Source organism: Atta cephalotes (genome assembly GCF_000143395.1).
Source record: "Atta cephalotes unplaced genomic scaffold scaffold00018, whole genome shotgun sequence".
In the NCBI taxonomy this organism is placed as follows: Eukaryota; Metazoa; Arthropoda; class Insecta; order Hymenoptera; family Formicidae; genus Atta; species Atta cephalotes.
Window position 1 is genome coordinate 2,316,864 of NW_012130082.1, and position 22,827 is coordinate 2,339,690.

The 22,827-nt window shown below is 29.4% G+C and overlaps 1 protein-coding gene across 1 annotated transcript in view; it reads left to right on the plus strand.

Annotated features, from left to right (window-relative positions):
* LOC105618886 (dystrophin, isoforms A/C/F/G/H-like) overlaps positions 1-22,827 on the plus strand; it is a 195,891-nt gene that overhangs the window by 138,709 nt on the left and 34,355 nt on the right. Inside the window, exon 36 of the mRNA XM_012200417.1 lies at positions 13,436-13,541. Within this exon, the coding sequence (XP_012055807.1) occupies positions 13,436-13,541 (106 nt within the window). The remainder of the gene's footprint in view (positions 1-13,435; positions 13,542-22,827) is intronic.

Here is a 22,827-nt window from a genome sequence, read left to right on the forward strand (position 1 = left end):
CGTTTTTAGAAACTAATGATATTTTAATTATATAACATAGAATTTGTATAAATGTGTAAAAATTATTTCGCGAGGAAGTTGTCATAAAAATAATTAAAATAATAATTTAATAAATATTACGATATGTAGAGTAACTCTGGTAAATATATGCTGGAATTTACGCTGCAGAAGGAAAAAATAGAAGGAATAAGGGTAATTTTCTCGCAACTCTATTACATGTTTTTATGTTATATTAATATTGTGTTATGATTTCAGTTTCTTACTGTAATTATGTTAATATTAATGAAATTATTGTGAGTTGAATCGATTTGTTACTGTAATAAGTAATGCCATCATAAATTATAATCTACACAAAATGATTAATGTAGGGCGTGTAAAAGACTTAGTGGTTATTTCATAATACATACGTGCAATGGAATAGTAAAGCATGTTGTGTAGCAAAATACAAGTGCTTTCCTATTCTTTGTTTAATTTGTTGTCTTGTATATCCCTGTTAGTGATATATGGCATTTTTAGCGAGATTTATGCCCAAAGCATACAAAGTGCGCAGATTGAATTCAGTTTCACATTAAATGCAATAAACGCATTATATGAAATATGTATCTGATGTACACTTGTATTATAATATATGTAGGAAAATTGTAATTATTTATTACTTCATATACATATTTACCATTCTTATTCCTTAATAAAACTTTATAAACACATTTTATTGTGTTATTATACGTCTTATTTATATGCATTATTTGTAAATTTTTTTATAAGCCATATATATTTCTCTCTCTATGAGTAGCCATATATCCATTTTTGCCGTATATTTCACTCCTATGGGAAATATACGGCAAAAATGCAAGGGTTTCAAAATATTTCAGATTTCTAATATTTTTTTTCATAATAATAGACAGTACAAAGTTTTTATTGATATTCATTTACTAATAAATACAGTAAATAATACTTAATAAATTAAGTTTTTGAAAGGTATGACGTATATATCAGAGTTACTCTATATAATATGTAAAATAATTGCTTACAAAATTATTTAATAATTTGATTATTTTATAATTGTCAAATAAACGTTTGTTTGCCACATAATTAATTTTGCTATATAAAAATAATTAGAATTTTGAGACATATCAACACTCATCATGAGCACAATTTTATTGATAAATACTGATAAATACTGATAGCATGTTGTGTCGACTATTAAAATTTTTCGTATTTTTTTGCTATCTTTGTATGTACTTATTATTTTTTTCTATTTTTCTTTCTTGTATGCATACCATCTCTTGCATCTTTCATTGGTACATTCGCAGGCGACGAAAAATGCAATCATGAAACTCGACGACCGCTATGCGGCGTGGGGAAATATATTCGTAGTTGATAAGCATGCCTGTGCGAGTTGCTGGCCTTTTCTCGCAAAATTTTTTTTCAATACTTTTAGGCAAACTTATCTGCAACCTGCAAGAAAATGCTTTACTTTATTATTTAATGTTACATGATATTCAGTGGATGAATATTTTTCTAGTTTAATTAAGTTAGATTTAAATTTCATTTTTTTGTACAAAAAAGTGCTAGAAGGATATCTATAAGTATAGCTTCAAAATAATTTTTTCGATCTCTTTAACACTGGAACTGCCGAAAATGCCAATTTGATATAATTTCTTATCCTTGTTTTTGGCTAATGAAAATTTATTTTAATATTATTTATATCGTTAAAGTTATATTTGTGTTATATTCACATATTTTCAATATTTAATTTTGTATATTTAATACAAAAATAAAATTTGAATAATTAGCGGAGTCAATATGGCATCATCGGTAATTTTAGCGTTAAAAGTAATGTTGGAGTATAATACGATGCTACAATCTAATTAGAGATAGTGTTATATTAATTAAACACATTAAATTAAAATTAATTTTATTTTATATTATGTTTAAATTTGTAGAATATATGTTTTGACAGATACACTCACAAACCCACACACATAGAGAGAGTGGGAAATAATATAACTAAATTTTAACAGTGCAAAATATGCATCTACTAATAATAGGGGAATTATCATACATACGATTTATGACTAAATTTGTCATGCTGGAACTTTTACATAGTAATATATTTTCAATTTCAAAAGATGGTCAAAAGTCTTTACATTTCTGTTATTACGATGGGATATTTTGCGTGTGCGCAATACGCATCTTCTTTGTCGATCCCAGTTCCATCGGATTAGGTGTAATGGCAGTGACGGGTTGGAACACACGTTCTGCATTAAAAATCCCAAAATTACGCGATCTGTATATCTATTCATTACAATTTTATTTAAAAATCATTGCAATTGTCATTTGTATTTTATCGATAAAAATTGAATGAAAACTAGACAATCAATGTGCCAAGCTGATTTATTTAACTTACATGCATATTGTATGCATATCAATTTTATTTTTAGATGTATAAATTTGATATTTCGAAATGAAATTAATTAAATTATTATAATAGAATATTTGAATATCTATTCTTTTTTTGTTATTGTAATAAAAAGTGTTTTATGTAGTGGAAAATATTCTAATATATTTTTTACATAAAACGATAATTTTTTTTATTATAACACATTGAGTAACTATGAGAGATTTGGTATGGATTTTTTATAATCGGAACGGGCAAATCCGCGCTTCAAATTTCGTACAGCTCGCAGATTTCGCTAAGCGGCACCCTCCACCACACGAATTTTGCACCCTATGGGCTGCGTATCCCATAGGATAGAGGATAGATATATATCGTTCCCTAGTTACCAAGGGTACCCATGAAGCAGTATCAGATGCTGAATTCAGTTCGACCACGCGCTTTCATCGAAGTACACGCGTCTGAAAATCGTGCAGTGGCGTCGTGATTGTTTATTAATTATTATCGATATGATCATTGACTGATTATACGTGTACGCATTTTTCGTTAAGCTGCTGATTGTAATTTTTGTATTCACCCTCGGGCGTGGTAAGCGATTTTCAGTGTCAATGCAGCTCTCGACGTATGACGGTGTTTGCACCATGGTTATTTAGCCGGTGTACAGAGGATGATAAATATTTGCCCTGTTAACGAATGGGAAGCTGATTATTCGAAAATCTGAAATTCCGTATTTGTAGATTCTCGCGAGATATCATTGATACTCTTTGTCGGGATTATACATTATGGTTACTTTTTTTTCAAATTTAAGTGATATTAAATGCTAATTTTCTCTGATTAACATTAATAGAATTAGACAGCGAATGAATTTTTTGCAAGGTTAAAAATTGATTTTAAATTCTTCGAAAAATGTGTTTATTATTATCGTTTCCGTTTACTTACAACATTGGGTTTTATTTATCACGTTTGCCCTCACATGCAACTTGTGGTTTAGAACGTAAATCTCATGAATAATCATTTATGTAACGATTTAAAATTTGACCCTTTGCTGTTTCGCTCACAAGGCCCTATTGTGTTTAATTGAATGCGCTTGTTGTCGATATTAAAGACCTGTTATCGTGCATGGAATCGATAATGCAATTTTGATGGAAGGGTCCCAATGAAAATTAGGGATGCAGCCAGTGAAATACTGAACGAAACGAAAATCGATACAGCATATCCAGCTTTCTGTCTCTTTCTCTCCTCTTGTCGCGGCGAGAATCCAGCATCACCGGACGAATATCGAATTGTAAAACGAGGAACTGATGTGGAGTTGTCCACTCGAGCTGTGCGATTGATTCTAAACTAAAGCATTTTATTAGAACAGAATGCGAGAATTATTCTAGTAAAATTTCTAAAAATTTGATTCGATAAATGGATATTTCAATAAATATATTGAAATATAGAGTATAATATAGCGAATTATTACATTATGAATTATTATTTTGAATGCTATACTTGAATGCTACGTTTCTGTATAGAAAATTCTATAAATCCAGAAAGTTTCGTTGCATTTATTATTTTTTTAATAAAAGTATTTTACTATTTTTTAACGTGTTAAAATATGTATTTTATATATAAAACAGTCTTAAATCTTATAAATATGATTGTTGATTGTCATAAAAGGTATTACTTATAGTGTAGTTTAAGAAATAGTCTATTTAAATATACAAATTTTTATATTAAAATATTCGATACAATATTACATTCGATATTGACATTAAAAATGTAAGTTATTATAATATTATGTATATACTTGATATTTAATATTAAATTTTATAATTATTATATATTTTCTTTGTGTGCAACGTGAAATTTTTCTATTAATTAGATATTAGGAGAAATATATTGCGATGTTAAATATACTGAAAAAGTTTTTAGCAACTAATTTCGAAATGACAATTGTTTCAAGAGTTAACAATGAAAATTATTACAACCAAGATATTGTAAATATCTTGGTTGTTAAATGAATCAAACATTTACGCTGATATAGAAATAGTATATTTACTATCAAATAACATCGGTCAATTTTATTTTATTTTTTTTGTACAATGCCCAATGTCGAGATATCTCACATTCATTTGCAAAAACGTTTTCGTTGTGATGAAATTGAATCTTTTATGCGTTGTCTCGGACGTTTCGGAGTTTTGACATTGTGGGTAGCCGTTAAATTCGCATTATATGTCACATCAACGATTTAGGCCATGTAGACCGATACGACCAGACAGTCTGACAGACAATGGTTTGGCATTTTGTCTCTTGATATCTTTCTGTTTAGTTAGAAGCAACGTATTTTTCGCTTGGAAAAATATCATTATTATTTTGAACTTCCATGCAGTTTTATTTATTATGTAAGAAAGAAAATGTCAACGAATATATAATAATAATAATAATAATAATCAGCATTAAGTAATTGTATATGAGATACGTTAAAATTGGATTCATATATTTTACGCATGTGACATTCTATAAGAGAAAAGCTTCTTTTAGCAGATTTAATTTCTAAGCATTGCATCGATGCTTTTAACGTTATTAAAAACTGATGCTTAGTATCGATCGACAAACCTTATAGGAGTTGCTTGCAAGATGACCGTATATATTTAGTTTTTATTTTGTTTTTTACGCTAAACCATACGTAGATGATTACGGCAACAGTATTGATGGATAACGTGAGAAATTTATTTTATGGAAAATAGAAATTAGGAAATATCTGTACACCTTAGCCGCAAAAATATTGATGCAGGCTTGTATAATGTAGATGATGTAATGTGTTCTGTTACTGAAAAAAAATATCTATGCCACATTATCTAGGTCCGCTCTTAAAAACGCGTTTGTTATAAAATCTGATAGATAAAAGCAATATTTTTAATATCGACGAGTTGCGATGGGAATTTTACAATTTTAAAAGCGTTTATATTTAATCGTTATTGTTGCACCGTTGTTGACGATTACTGTGTTCAGTGTAAAATTACGAAAATAAACGTTTGATTACTCGACAGAGGCCAGAGCAACCGAAAAATTGTATGTTATGTAAATAATAAGAGTTTTATTAATATGGACTTATACGTGAGCTGCTTGTAAAACTGCTTCGATTTAACGACGACAACAGTTAAAGTACGAGTGAGTTTCTCGGGAGAGGCATCAGCAGAATGTCGCTGATGTGCTTTGTTCGACCCAGCTAGACACACGAGCATAAAGTGATTGTGTCCGATAAAAGACAAAAAAAAGGAAGCTATCAAAAGCTTCATACACGACGCAAAGTGTGAGAGAACCTGTGCGATGGATCGAAAGGAGTCTCAGCCTAGTACGTCAGCTGCATCCTCTATGTACACTGGCACCCTGCAACTTCGTTTTAACGTAAGTGAATAAAAAGGAGCAAAGCGGATAGCTCTTTGAAATTAGCGAGTTCTACTCAGGTTACATTTGTGGAGAACACATTTTCAATACTTGAAATTGACCGCATTTTGATCGTATTCGATGTGGAATTTCATTCGTTTTAGATACCTGTTTTTTGATATTTATTTTGATATTTCACGATAGGGTCTGCAGGAAAAAGTAAATGTATGTAGCATAATGCTTTGATACTTTGAGATACGAACCACTGACGTTTTAATTATAAAAACTGACGGCAGTTTTAACGGCGGCAATAACAAGCTTATTTTTACTTTCCTAATTTATTATTTATTGCTTAAATATTTATTTTTATGTATATAGTGTGTTATAATTTAGATTATTTACTATAATTATTATTATTTGTGATTCGTAGTTTTTATATATATTACGTATAAAATTGTACATGTTTTGTATGTAAAAATTATAATTATATAATTACTAGTATATTGTCAGTTTTGGTTGGTAACTATAATTGCGGTCGATTTGGACGCTTTCAGCGCTTTTCAGTAGTTCTATTCTTATTTTACATCTAATGAATGATAAAGACAGAATCATGATTACAGGACCGCAGCCTATATTTCGATTATCACCCCAGAAGAAACGTTGCGCAAAAGATATCGTTATCGGTCGAATAACAGTTGAGGAAAAAAGATGCGTTGCCTTTGCCATCGATACGTTCTTTCAAGAAATATTCGGCGCGTTCGTGTCCAATATTTTTATATTCCTTTGCTTTGTTCATGACGACACCGTAATGGTATCGTTTGAGGCACGTTCGAATTTTTCTTATCACCACACAGAAACAAGACGTTTGCGCGCGCTTTGAGCGAGAGAACAATTTACGATCTTCGCAAAAATATTTTACTAAAACCACCGACGAGGTAACGTTACGGATAAACATGCGAAGGAAATGAAGGTGCAGTGAAATTTTTCGTTGGTCGCTCGTAAGTCAGCTCAGCAAGACTCTGTTGTGCAATCATTTCTCTTTTCCCGGTTTTTCTGTCTTCTTTTTCCGTTAGCACACTTTTATTTTCTTCAGAAAAGTAACGGTTTCTGCCATCATTCGATATCTTGCCCTTCCTTGTTCGCGTATTATATAACGCTACCCAACTTTTTTGCGTTTACTCATGTTTTTTGCAGTTTTTCGCGATTTTTCAATTTCCCGAAGCATACAGGTCTTGTTTTTTCATGTTTTTATAATAATTACGCTGTCATGTGGAAAACAATAATAGAAAAATATGATTGAGGATTCCTATCACGATTATATTGTATTGCTAGAGAGATATAGATTTAATTCTCTAAAAAGAAAAGTAGAAATTTGAATAATGTTAACCATATCTTTTATGTCCTTCCGTTGCATCAAATAATACGTATAAATTGATCGAATAAATTCCGCATCTTACTATGGTTGCACTCTGGATAATGAACGACATTACCGAGGAAGATGCATCGTGTCGCTTATGAGGGAATATTTCATAGTTGGAAAAGTTATTCTACCAAATACCGATGACTCTAACTAGCCATATATCTTCAAGTCGAAAATTGAGATGCATTTATCATAAGTTGTATTACGGTTCTTTTATTATTTATCAAGTTTTTTTTCAAACGTTTCTTTAAATATTTTTTAATCAGTTGATAAATACAAAAAAGGCCTTATGCATAATTATGCAACAAGAATTTGTGTTAAGTATGACTATTATGTAAAGAAAGAGAGATAATTTTCCATTAAAGCGTCTTGTAAAATTTATTTGTGGCTTCTCTTGAATGTAAAAAATATTTACGTTATACTTATTTGATGTAAATTTTATTGCTGACTTATCGCTGTCGCATAATTTTTTCGCAACACGAATAACAAATATAATTTTTTCAAAATGTCTAGCATTGAGCGATTTGATAGACGTTATTGGGATGTCTAGCATTGAAGAATTCCAAGTTTATGTTGAATGTTTTACTTATTTCTCAGTAAATTGCTTCTCCGCGGAAACGTTTCGATGGATTGCGCTAAATGGGACGTCAAAAGTTTTGTTCATGTTCAATTTTCTTCGAGGAACCGTTTACGTGGTTTGATCGTGAATGAAGTTCCTCTCGCAGAATATGTGCCTTTTATCTGTACGTGAAATATATTTAAACAAGGCATTTCATGATCATTATTCTTCTAAGCTTTAATAGTTGTTGAGTTTCAGAATATTTTATTATTTGTATCGCGAAAGCAGAAATAAAATATTCCATATAACGAACATACAACAAGGAAAATAATAATGTAAAGCAGCGAAAAAGAAATTTGCTGATATGTTATAAAATAAATTGGTATTTCATTTCTGTCGTTTATAATGTATACATAAAACGCTTAATATTATTATTAAACAATGAGTGTAATATGTCAACGATATAATGCATTAACATGTCGGTATTTAATTTATATATCGTTTTTTTTTCTTTTTTGTTGCTATTTTTTATTTAATTTTACATTTCTTATATTTTTTAGAATCAATTAAAAAAAAATACTTTTATTTTCGGTTAAACTGATTCTTAATGCTTAATAATACTAATGTAAAATTTTTATATATCTATTAATAATATAAAAATTTTTGAATACATTTTTTTCTCAGTTTTATAAATTGCACGCTGATTTTATTTATTGGATTTGAAACAGTTGCATGGACAAAAATGGTTTAATTTTTATCTTGCAAGACTAGTAAAAATATTTGGCTATTTTTGTCAAACTTATAGTAAATTTTATTTGCCTGAAAGTAAACAAACCGGAGGCGTACGATAAAAAAATACATTACAATTATAAATCCTGATTATTACTTTATTAAATTACAATAAAGTAAATTAAAACTGTATGTACGAACAACTTTCAAAATTTACTTTTCGAAATAAAAGATACTTTTAGTATTCTTATAGTATGGCTATACAATAATCGTTCATTTATCAGAAAAATAAATTTTATAAAATGGACGTTTCTTTTTACTTAAACTTATCATTTCCAAAATTTGCTAGAATTTTATCGCATTATTTTATATTTTCCATGCGCAAACTGAAATTAAAATATTAGTATCTTTAAATTAGATTAATCATCAATTTTAATAATGACGCTAATAATCTTAAAAATTTGTACATAATTTATTACGAAAAATATTACAGTACCTCAGTCAAAGTATTAAATATTAAATATTTTTCAAAGTATTAAATTTTATTTCGAAAATAGAATTATTTCTCTCATTTGATTTTGTCTTATTGATCTAACTTGAAATTATAATTTTTTAGAATTTTATTTTTTTTACTATATTAATTTATTATACTATTTTGTTGTGCACTGATAAATTTCAAGACACAATAAAAAACAAACCGATGAATATATATTATATCTTATATTGAAGATTTAATCAATTAATAACAGTTAAGATTATCCAAAAATAAAATATTTAAATAATAATTAAATAAATTTTATTTTATAGCATTCATGTTATTATTTATCTCATTTTAATCTAATAATTTTTTGTAAATCGATTTTTTGAAAATCTTGAATTTATTTCTTGCTATATTCAAGTTATGCTGTATTACTTAAAATTAAAATTTTATTGTGTTCTAACAAACATATAGTTTGTATTTAAAATGATTGTTTAAAATATTTATATCAAATTAAGTTTATATTGCATTATGCAAGACTTATTTATAGTGCTTTATTTCGTGAGTTGCATTTGTCAAGTTGTTGAATCTGCATCTTTTATGTTATTCACAGACTTTCTGGCAGGTTATATCGAAGTCATTCCGCGAAGATTAAAACTTAATTGCCGGTATATGAAGTTTAACATGCCCGATGGGAGATGAAGGAAAGTGTCATTAAGGGGAAATTAGCAGAGTTATCTTGTAACGTCGCTTAATTCAGTACTAAGTAATATAGCAGTAAATTCATTGCGGATTTGGCGAAACGTCAAGTATAATTATTTTAGCAGACTTTGTTCAGCTATTATAACATAATAGGTTTTTTCATAATATTTCAAAAATTATTTTTTATATGTTAAAATAAATTCAAGACTTTGTTTCTAAGAAATTATCAATTTATAAGGAATTAACTATTGGAATAATCAAATGAGATAATTAAATAATAATATATCGAAAAATAAAATTCATCTGATTATTATCTTATATTTTATTCTTGGATTAACTCTATTTATTGATCAAGTCTTTAATGTAAGATATAGGTAGTATATATTGTATATCATATATCCATCAACGGTCTATTTCTCTTGTGATGATGTTTTGCTCTTATGAAAACAAATACAGCATAAATTATAATTTATCCGCAGCAGAAACAATAATGCTTGTCTACCACATGCAGCTTTCATGTCGGTCTTCTATCAGAATTACCACGAAATTGTACATTAATATATGCAGATGAAGATCAACAGCTTATGCTATTAAGAAGCAATAACATAGCTTGGTATATTATTCAGTATATCATATACACTGTGAGATATATACCGTCATATGATACGTTATAATACAAGTCACAGTTAGCTTGCTAATTTAATCGATGTATTTTATTGCAACGTTTTGAAATTGACGCGGACTTACGAATGATTTTTTGCATTCGAAGAAAGCGCGAAAATCTTAACGGCTACTTTTAATTTTATTCTTTCCAACAAAAACGATAACGTTCACAATGGCTATAGGATATCAGATATCCAGTGAAATTCTCGCGGCTTCTGTTTCATCGAATTCAATCCTACGGGATTTCCATTGGTTACTACTGGGGAATGGAAATGTGTCAGGCCATTGGCTCTTGCTATTTGAATGGATTGGAGTGGAGTGCTTGGTTAACGTGTCCTATCTATGTCGTACGATCACTCTTCGATCTGACTGACATTGTCTTTCATTCTGTAACTATAGAAATAGTATATAAATGTGAAGAAAATGATAAAAATGATTAAAAGATATGGAAATGATAGCGGAAGCTAAATAGAAAGTTTCATTTGCAAGTTACTGCATAAAATATGAGCTATTGTTTAAAAATTTATATGATTTGTTGTCATACTTGTTCATAACATTGTCATAACAAATTTCAAACAAACCTAATTCTAAACTTTGAAAATTTCCGATACTTTAAGACATAAGAAAATTGCATGTGTTCCCCCTTGTATTAACTGGAACATAACTAGAACTTTTTGGAAAGCGAGTATGTATTCAGCTTTCCGAGCGGCTGGTGACACGGAAGTAACACGCGATCGATTATGTCAGAGGGATGTAAATAACTCCACTTTACATAGGAAGCGGAAGTAAAAGTACCGTTAAGTGGATTAACGATTCTCTATGCCGTCATGGAATGTTAATTCGGTATTTGAATATAGATGACGTCATCGCATGATGACTGTTTCAACATTTCATTTTCGTCAATTGCATTCATCAAAATAAAAAAAAATGATCGATCATCTTTAAAAATAAACTAATAAATGAAAAGTGACAATTAGTAATGTTTTCATCTGTTAAAAGATGGTATTTACTCGTACATTGGATGGAGAAGATTTGTACCAAATATTTAATACCAAAGTTAAGCGTGCGATTATAATGTTAGTAGACAAAGTGAATTAGTTAGATTAACAAGTTAATCTAGCAGTTTTCCGGGATCTAACTAATTTGTGCATTCACACACGCACAATGCGGTTATATTATATATTATATACGCGTACGAACAGAGAAAATCCCTAGGCTTTAGCGAAATTGAATGAATCTACCAAGAATAAGATAAAATTTTCAAGAATTCTATGTATTTGGTATATTAATTGTCGATTAAAGGTATATTTCCTAATTTTAATAAATGAAGGAATTGAACAGAAAAAGGAAAAGAATTGATTATTGGATTTATAAGTAGAAGTTGGTATTAATATTCTTCGAAACTTTTTATTCGTCGAGATTTAATTTTTTTCCTGGCGATATTGGAAAAGAAATGTAACGAAGACTGGATTTAATGAACGTTTCATGCTTGGTGAATATCGCGAAAATTAATTCTATTAGCAATCAAGCGCGAGAACCGGATTAGAACACGGACAAGAAACACTTGTGTGGGAAGACACTCATTCAGTATCCTTTTAGTCAGAATAACGCGGATTAGTGAGACTTAACATAGTTATTGTTATCGTAATCCTCTTGCGAAACCGACAGCGTCCATAAACATTTTCTCATCTCGACATTATCATGTTTTATTAGTATTCTAAAGCAAAATTCTAAAGCCAGATTAAATATCTATATTTCTACATTAAAATAGAGAATTGTTCAATGAAATTTTCGATAAGTAGTTTGCTCATTTCGAGTAATTTTTTCTATTTGGAATATATAGAATTTGAATTTTACGCGTTTTATATTCCATTGTAGAATTAATATTGTATAACTTCGTAGAAAATTTTATTATAATATATTTCGAAGTATCTCTCCAAGACTAACGTCTAATTTTAAGATGAGATTATATGTTAATTGGCCCACATTGGAGATTGATAATGATCTATACTATATATCTATTCTGAAAGGTCGTGTAGTGGTTGCTACAACGAACGCTCAGAGAATAGAGTTCGGTCGTCGAAAGCCTACAAGCGATCGATAGGTTCGTGTGGTAAAAGATAGCTACATCAGCATGGCAAAAACAGGTGATCGACCTGAAAGTTTCGTGGAATATATTACATGAAGATATTACCTCGCTTTAAGAGTTTGTGCTTTCGATTTCCGGTATTATACAACATAAAGAAGTGAATACTTTTTTTTATAAAAATTTTTTTATATTTTAGCAATTTATATGAATATAAAATGTAAGAAAAAATTTTCTTTAAAGTATAAGAATTTACAAATCTAATTTTCTTGTATTAAAGCTTTAAATTTTCATTAATTACTAGTTTTACAAACATGCGAAAGGATAGTTTTGCTAAAGCATCTAAAAATTTAAATACAGATCTGAAAATAATTTTGTTGAACTATCAAAATAATTATATGGAATGCTTAAACTGGTTGTTAGAATATCAAAATTTTTTACAGTATTGCTCATTATATTTACGATTTCTACATAATTATTTTAATGATCTAGCAAAATTATTTTTATATCTGTAATTAAATTTTTAGATATTTCAGGAAAATCATTCTTTGTGTACAAAAAATTGTTTCTAAAATTTTTGTGCTACGTTTATCACGTCGAAACACTGTACGTTGGTACATGCATGGTGCAATGTACGATAAATTGATTACACTTTATGTCGATAATCAATGTATCGAAGTAGGAAATTGACTCGATTTGCAGCAAGTACGAAGACTGAATGAAGGGAGTTTAAACGCCTGATGTCTCTTAAAAGCTCGTGCGTGCTTTCACCAACACGTACATTAAACTTTTGGGTGAAGAACGTGCGTGTGTCCGAGCGATCTGGACTTTCAGGCATTAGATTGTAATTTGCAGCAGTTTCGACGCTGCCATCGATTATGGGCTATGCGCTGCGTCACCGTTGCATGCAGCGAGCAGTTGCCTGATGCAAGTGCCACGGTTTCGCAGTTGCTGTATCTTACCACGGCGGTTATTAACCGAACTAGAACTTCGTAATAACGCTCATGCTATTTTGATTTATATTTCAGAACGTCTTACGGGAGCTGGAACAAAAGAAACCGCAATTGGACGAGCTGGTTCACACGGCCGAGAACTTGCGCGCCGACACGAATCGACAGCAGTTGCATGGCAAAGGTAAGTATTTTATGATTGTATATTTTTTTAGGATCGCATAACAATCGTAACGACACATAAAGTCTATGTGTATTTAACGATGAACATAGCGGCAATCTCATTTTATAATGTCGTTTTATACTACATTAAACACAGAATATTTTTTCAAGCTGCATTAATATATTTTATCCCTAAAATATTATTATAGGCTAGACAGATTTGAGAAATGTTGATTTATAATTTTTTTTATTCATAAAGATATGTGTCTTTAAACATAATCAATGTTCTTATCTTTTTACGTAACTTTTTATCACTGTGGAATGGCGTTTTATTAAAATATGAATTGGCAACAAAACTGTCAATTTAAATAAGCTTCTTTCGTAAAAACAAATTTAAAATCAATTTTTTAGTTTATTATTAATAAAACTTTTATTGTATAAAAGAATATAACGCGAGTTGTATTTATAGTATTTTGTATTTTAGTAGATACGCGCGCACATATTAGTTTATTAAAACGGGTAAATGGGATTATAACTTTCATTTAAAAAGATTTTAGAGAGTGGATTTTGGAAATAACTGTATGAGTGTACATATATATTTAATATTATTTTTTAAATATTTCCTTTATCTGATATTTTATGCATTATTAATGTGCGTAAGTTATGAGAATTGTAAGAGCATGAGAGCAATATTTTTAATTTTTAAAAGGATACTGACTTTAATTCGTCATTAATTCAATTTTAGACGAAAATTTTTAAAAAATATTTTCACGGGAAGCGCATTTGATAAGTGCATTGTGATCTAATAAATTTAATGAGTTTCTCTGCCATCATAATTGATATTGGAGAAGCAATCCTGCCTGTGTGGCACTTTCCGCAATCGGGCGAAGTTTAGAAGTTTAATTATCGGCTTTGATTGCTCGTCCGAAGACTGAAATAAATTGCAATATCTGCCGATCGATGTATGAATTTGGTCTGCAAATCGTTTTGAAATTAATTGTCGTATATTGATTTAACAATCAAATGCTAGCACAATTTACAGAAGTATTAACACGATTTTAACTGCAAACTTTTCATAATTTGTGAAGTTACTTAATTGCACATTAACCTTTTGATACGCAAAATTTTACTGCCAACAGGTTCATAATGATATTATGTAAATATATTTTGTTATGAAACATATGATAAGATTTAATTGTATAACAAAATTATTAAAATTACGTTAATAATTCTAATATGTTTTTGAACGGTCAAAATTAATTAATGTAATAATTATTTAACAATTTTTACACGTTTCTGAACAATTAAAATTAATTAATTTAAAAGTTCTGTCTACTACAAATTTTTTAATTCTGTCCGAATAAATATAATTGAATAGATATAATTGAAGTCGAGAAAGAATATTACTTTAGCTAATTATTTTAAATGAAATGTTCTTTTTTTTCGTTGGATATTGTTCTATATTAGCATTGCAGTATTTGTCCATCACGTTTTTATTACAATGCATTACAATTAAACAATTTGTTTTTCACATTTGTCTTTTATAAAGATTTAAGGAAAATTTTTAAGGAAAAATTTAAGGATATTTTATTTTTTTTATATGTATTGAATTATTTTTTTTAAATATTTAAATATGTTAGTTTGGAATAGGATCTAAAAAGAAATTATAAAATATTATTTATAAAAAATATTAATTTAAAAAATAAAATTTATTGTTAGTTTTTAATCTTATAATGGTAAGGCTTTTCAGGAACATATCTAAAAAGATGAAAAGGTCGGATTTAGATCTGATTTTTTTTCACTAATGAGTAAAGAAAGTAAAATAGTACAAAAAATTTAAAAATACATAAAATTTAATTCACTTTAAATAATTATAGTAAGACAACAAATTCTTTTACTGATGAAGCTATAAATCACATTTGATTCCAACTTTGTTCTAAAAGGTTAATATTATTCTTATATTTTTTACTAGGGGTGTACCGGATCATAAAATTACCGGATACCGAATATGGGATATCCGGATAGAATACAACGTTGGATATCCGGTATTCGATAGGATATCCGAGAAAGCAATTTCTTTGAGTATCCGACATTATCGGATTCCAAGAAAATGTTTTCTAAAAAAAGCCTATAGAGAAAAAGATTGTAATTTTGCGACAATAATATAAGATATTATAAAATATTATAGTATTATGAATATGCATATGAATATGCTTATTTCTAGAATATTTGTATAAGAAAAAAATCAACATTTAATGATATCGAATTTCCGGATACCTCCCTGGATAATAATGATATTCGGCTATCCGATTGGATAGTAAAAAAAGTGCTGGATAATACTGGATGCTTTCTGGATATCCGATACATCCTTATTTTTTACTGTTATTTAAATATTATTTAATTTATTAAGAATTTTAATTCTAAGAAAAACAAAATAAATTTAAGTATTATTAGTAGAGAAGGAAATAATGCTTTGCACTTTCACGTAAATAAATCAATCAATCATAGTTGAGCTTTTAGGACTAGACTAAGGCTTATCACGCTAATCATTCATTAGCGATCGGCTCTGCTTGCGACTTGCAGAATAAATTTTTTATTTTGACTATAGATTACCGTGGTAGCGTGTTTATTTTCTAGACTTAAAATGGCCTTACAACGCGAGATTGATCCTTATTTCTGCAGCGTAGGAGAGAGTTGCATATCACTTAACTTATTTTTTATTATATTTTCTATTTGACATTGTTTTGTACGCAAATGAACATTAGAAATTGTAGCTTAAGATTTTTGACGCTTATTATTACATGTTTAACTTTTCACCAATAATAAATCAATTTGTTATAAGTTTTTTTATAACATACTGCAAAAGATATGATTTAGATTCTAGTCGTCTTCTAGCCTGAAATTTGATTGTTTTACGATTAATCGTATTTAATTATGCATGTAGGTACTTATTATTTATCTGTATCTTTTTAAACTGTCTGTATTTTAAATAACATAAAGCACATAATTAAAAATTGTGGAAAGAATGATAACTGAATAAATCATTGTTAAGAATCACTTAGAAACAGATTTTGTTTCTAAGTGATTCTTAACAATGATTTATTTTCTTTCTGCATATCTATATATCTTGTATGTTATATCATGCAATAATTTTTTACGAAAGAGAAAATGTCGCAAATAGTCGATAATAGGTACCAATATCGAAGATTTAATCGAGCTTTCGTGAATAGTCACAAATATTTTTCATAGTAGGCTAGTTATTGGGAATGTTTATACTGTAGAGTATAAGTTGCCGTTGCCTGCCGGGCTTTAATTACGAGCACGAAACATATGGAACACGCTACTATCCACATTTCACGTGCATAGATTGCCGTGTTCATCCCCTAGCTATATGCTGATAGAGCTGCTTTAAGTAGCGTTAACTTACACCGTTTTGGAATTGGCCTGGCAAAGTTGTCGGTATTCTCTTGGCTCGGAACAGCAGCATTTTAGTCCTTTCTAATCAGTGTAAATTTATGCATCTCAGAGTATATATGCGATGCATCACAGTCGTATCGTAAGTCTTATTTTTACTGTTCTTAAAATCTATATTTTTTGAGATATTTATATTCATTTAGCAAATTATCTAATTGAGATTTTAACATATTTTTTTTATGTATGCATTTGTACACATATATGTATACAGTATGCAACACGTTTACTTTTCAATAAATTTTAATTTATGATCTAACATAAACTATGATAACTACTTATAAATTGCCCGATCTCCTAAATTTGCAATAGCTCAGTGTAATCTCCGACGCATACGTTTGCATATTTCATTCAGTGCTTAGCTCGTAAATCTAGAATATCGTGCAGACATAATACATCTCGCCCACATAATGAGTTTAACTGCTGCCGGGTCCAGAATATCGCTACCGGTTACCTGGGTCGGTGTAGCGCGTGGCTCTTACAATTTGCCAAATAAGCTTAGCAATTTATGTTTGCGCCGGCTGGGAGTTCCAGGCATTGATTTATCTCAGTACATTCATATTCACTAGTTCTCAGTGTGACATCGATATTGGCTTGCGTTTATTTAATTCATCGTATTAAATATTCTATAAAAGTCTTCAATTTTTGTCACTAGGTCGGGTAAATTTATTTAAAGACACACGCTACGGGATCGTAATTTTCACTCGAGAAGATTTTAGAGGGTAGATTTCGATAGTTATACGAGTATTCAAGCGGATATTTTCTACGAACGACCGATTTATCGATTTTCTTTCAATCGTTTCTGTACCAGCTGTCTGCCTCCCACACATTGCTCCATTTTTTGAAAGCTACCTGGGGTAGATCCTACTAGCACGCATAGTTGTCACATCGATTCTTTCAAGTTGAATTTCGTATTCACTAACGGCGTTCCTATTTTTCTGACGAACGAGTAGAGAGAACAAAATGAAGGAAAATGTCTCGAGATAAGTTTGCTATCTGTTTTTATTTCTACTAAGACCCGCTAGCTTTATGGGAAGAGATGCCTCTTCGCGTTGCTTTCACGTGCAACTTCGCTTTATCAGTGTTGTTCAAAATTAAAATCAATCAATTAGTCCGGTGCTGCGATCGTTATTGCATTCTATCCGCGACGTTGAGAAATTTCTTGTCCTTATGAAATTGGAATACTTCTCAACTAAAATTCGCGCTATTGTACTCTGTAATCAGTGTATTATCACTTCAGTGCTACACTTATAACTATAATATCAGCGCGAATATTTACTGTTTTTAATAATACACTGATTAATTTTTAGAAGTTATGATTTCTACAGATTGAATCTGCAGAAAATTATAAAATCATCTCTAAAAGTGAATCAGTGTTTTATTACTAAAAAACAGTAAATATTATTCGCTGATGATTACATCAGTTATAAGTGTAGCACTGAAGTCAGTGATAATACACTGGTTTTAGATTATAATTATTTCGTTAGTTCGGCTATATTTGAAAACGAGATCTGTATATAAATATGTTTTATATAATTTTGTGATTGTGAACTTACAAGGAAACATAATCAAGTGTATTCTTCTTATTTTAACAAGCTTTGGGTATGTTAAAAGATAAAAATAAGAGATACATATTTTTTATGAGTGCTCAATTGCACGTTAAGGGAATAAAATCCTCTTTAAAAAAAAATTGATTTCTTTCTTTCTAAATCATCTAAAGTGTTAAAGATATAAAAAATGTTCTAATTAAAAATTGAATGCTTTTAACAGTATTTTAAGATAGTAATAAATTTTTATTTACAATAAAAATAAAAAAATTTATTATTGTTATAAAGTACTCTTGAAATCATTTAACTTTTAAAATATTGTTTTTATATTTTTGATGGTTTAGGTTTAGAGGATATTTATTCAGAAAGAAAGAAATCGATTTTCTCCAAGGAGGGTTCCATTCTTTTAACGTGCGATTGAACTCTTATAAAAATACGTGTCTCTTATTTTCGTTTATATTTTAATATATTCAAAGCTTATTAAAATAGAAGCGGATAAGTGGGTTCTTTTGTTAGAAGAAAAACAAGTTTACGTCTTATGTCTTATTTTATCAAATTTTATCATTTAACACTGTTCAAGCAATTGGCGAGGTCTTCTCTCAAAAATTTAATGCAACAGGTTCATGCATTTAAATATTTACATAGATCTTGTTTTCATGTTGAACGTACGTATTTTTTCTAAAGAGATTTATATCTTACGAAATTTCTTTAATTTACGTATAAGATAATGTACATATAATAATAATAATATTAATAATTTAATATCTCCAATGTTTAACGATGTTCCTTGTAGAAACTATCGGACGTATTATGCTTTAGAGATGCGGTTTGGATATTGCGACCATTTCTGTATGTAGATCGACATAACAATATTCGGGTTATAGATGCATACGCATCTATGCATCGACCATAGCAATATGGTAGTGCGTGAGATAGTCCTAGTTGATCCGTATGTCAGGAACGTATGCAAGAGGCACTTCAAAGCGGACAATGTCCACATGCATGCGGCGCAATACCTATTATGATTTAATGCCTGCAAGTTGTAGGGATAAACGTGTCTGTAATAGGTCTTGACCTCTTATTGCGTGACGCCAATTGCCATGCAGAGCGTTCCTATGGATCTGATCCTATACCCGATATCGTGGTAAAAACGATAATATAAAAAGTACAATTTTCCCAAAATACCTACTTTTTTCTATTTTGTTTTTTTTCTCCGGAGTTCTTTTCCAGAGTTCTTTTTCCAGAGATTTTTGGTAGTAACATGACGCGAAAGTGCTTCTAACATTTGCTATTTGCTTTCACATTCCATCGTCGTGCTTCATCCAGCTCGCGTAACACGAAATAAAACTGTTATTTCGCGAATGGATTTCTGCTTGCTACTTTTACTGCGGAAATATACTTTCAGAAATACAGCATATGCGATTGTATGATAGATGATTGTTAAACTAATAAATTCAGGTTTTGGGATTACACTATAAATATTCGATGTTACTGGCACGTTTGTCGTATAAATATTTCCGACGTGATTTTCGTCTGTATTCTAACAATTCGTATCTTACTGTATTGTACCGAAAAAATTGGTTTTTTAAAATATTTATTAGGTATATGGTTAACGACTTTCGTTCTTTATTAATATTTTTTAATTATTAAAAGTAATTTATGAAAATAATTTTTAGGAGACATTTTCAGAATAAAATAACCTGTTATAAGTAAAAAACATGATATTTTTAATAAATATCATTTCATAGAATCGATGAAGTAGCGTATCCCTTCAGAGCAATCTACTTGTTTCGGGCCAGCGGTTATTCAATTTTAACGCGTTTGTGAAGCACGAAGGGCTCAGTAGAAGGATAAATACGCGTTCACTCATGTTTACTTTTCCTTTAAAAGAAGTTTTATTAACGTGATGGAGTAAACGTAGAATAACAAAATTTAATTAGTCTCTGAATACTTAATTTTAATATTTTACATTCGTAGATTTAATGAATTAATTATCTTGTACATTTGATAAATATAATATATTTGTTTTTTTTATTTATAGACATTTTTGTGGATGGATAATAAACATGTCATAAATTACAGAAAATAAACAATTCAAAAACTTTATTAATATTCAGCGATGATCTTTATATTTGCGCGTAATCTTCATATAAAAATGATACTGCATGAATTAAGGAACAATTATATTATATAGAATATGCCAGAGAACAATTTAAAATATATATCGAAGATAAATACACATTTTGTGAGATAGTCTTAACGATAATTTTCACGTAGAACATCTTTGGTAACATCTTTGGTTTCACTAAAAGCAGCAACGTAATTTCTGTCTTGGCGTATGTTACGTTCTCTTACACTCTATGTTCTTATCGTTGCTTCAAAGAACGAACATGTTTGCCGTAGTATTTCGACTAGTAAAGTGTGTAGAGAGAAAATGGTAGTACTAGAAAGCGCTAGCATAGTTTACAGGATGTCCTATACTTGTCCTATACGTTTTTTCATCTACATATTATTTAACTATAAATTTAAAGAGAGTCAACTTAATAAAAATATCAAAACTATGATATTTTCTAAATTATTAAAGAAGTTTTCAAATTTTGAAATTGCAAGTATTTATTATTCGTAGTCAAGAAATTTTTTTATTGTATTTTATTTCAAATTTTTTTTTATTTACATGTACTTGAAAAATATTTTTGTGTAATAAAATAATTACTGTCATGAAATAAATAGAATTAAAAAATATTGTAAAATTTTGGGAAAATAATTTTGCAATTACGTAAGTGTTGTTACTATGATTATTTGGATTACTATATGAATTATTATTGCAATGAATTCTACTAAAAAGAGGTGCATTTACATAAATCTTTTTCTATATTCAAATAAAAATCGAAAGAAATACGCGAGATGAATCAAAGTAACTGATTCGCAAATACTCGGGTTATAATTAACGATAAATACTCTGGAATACTCTGTAAATACATATAAAAAACAACCAGTGAAACATATACATCGTAATTGAATGGACCCTTTTGTTGTTTCTCTTTATGTTGAAACACATCCTAATAAGTCCCAGAATCCTAGAGTTCACTTTTGCGGTCCGCACAACTGCGAGATACTCATGGTTGATCTTTTTCCGTCGCGCTTCGCGTTCTCTCTGCAATAGCGCTTCCCAGAAAATCCTGCAACCGACTTTCCCGCGGTAAAACCACAGGGAGAAAAGTTTGCCGCTTGTACGTCGCACGTCGTATAGTCGTTGTCGTCGTCGGGACGGTGCCGCAATACTTCGCAATTACTCTGAATCTATGGCGACTTGCAAGGGAGTTGCATATCGTCCAAATTACGTACTTAGTGTAACATAGTTGCGAGCCGAATGTCAGGTTACCGAGGTCTTAGCCGCTTAATTGTGTAATTGCCTGATTATGCCAATTAGTGCGAGGGTTTGCTTGAACATCTGTACTTATACCTTCATACATCGACATTTTTTAACATTTTCAAGTAAATTATAATCTTAATTTTTTTTTAAATAACATGTTTTATATATATATAAGATATATAAAATAAAATAAATATTTTCAATTGTAAAATTAAATTAATGTGGAATTTAATTATAATTATTTAAATATAATTTCTCGTTATATGGAAAATTGATTTTGAATAAATAATGTTTTAATATTTCTTGTCTCACACATTTGATGCAATATATATTATAATTGCGACATTTGCGTTGAGATTTGTGCGTCATAAAATAATGTTGGAGGTGACATTTAACTAAATAAGAATTGCTTAATAATAGAAATTTTATGACCCAACAATGCATTCTTTGACGTTTATAAAGTTTCAGAAATTAAATTTTTTGCAATAATTATTTATTCGCAGAGACGCTCGATGTAATTGAAAGAGAGGACTCTGAGAGTACAATCAGTGGATGTAAATTATTTATTCTTTATATTCGAGATTTGTGTTCTAGCTGGAAGTTAATGAAATAAACACATTTTACTTCTCGAAGAAGAAACGATTTCTGAAGTAAAAATTTATTTCCCTTTAAAAATAAGGCTGTCTCTTTACATTACAATTTATTACGTATACAGTAACCACTGAGAAATGATATCTTCCGAAGGGGAAGAGAAGATGCTCCGGAAAGCGTAATGGAAAACCGTTGATAAAGACATTATGCCACCTTTACACTCGTTAAAGAACGGGGAAACAAGGCTGACAAAATTCTCTACTTTATGGATTTTAAATAGATTGTAATTTAATATATTTAAATATATGATAATAATGACATTGTTA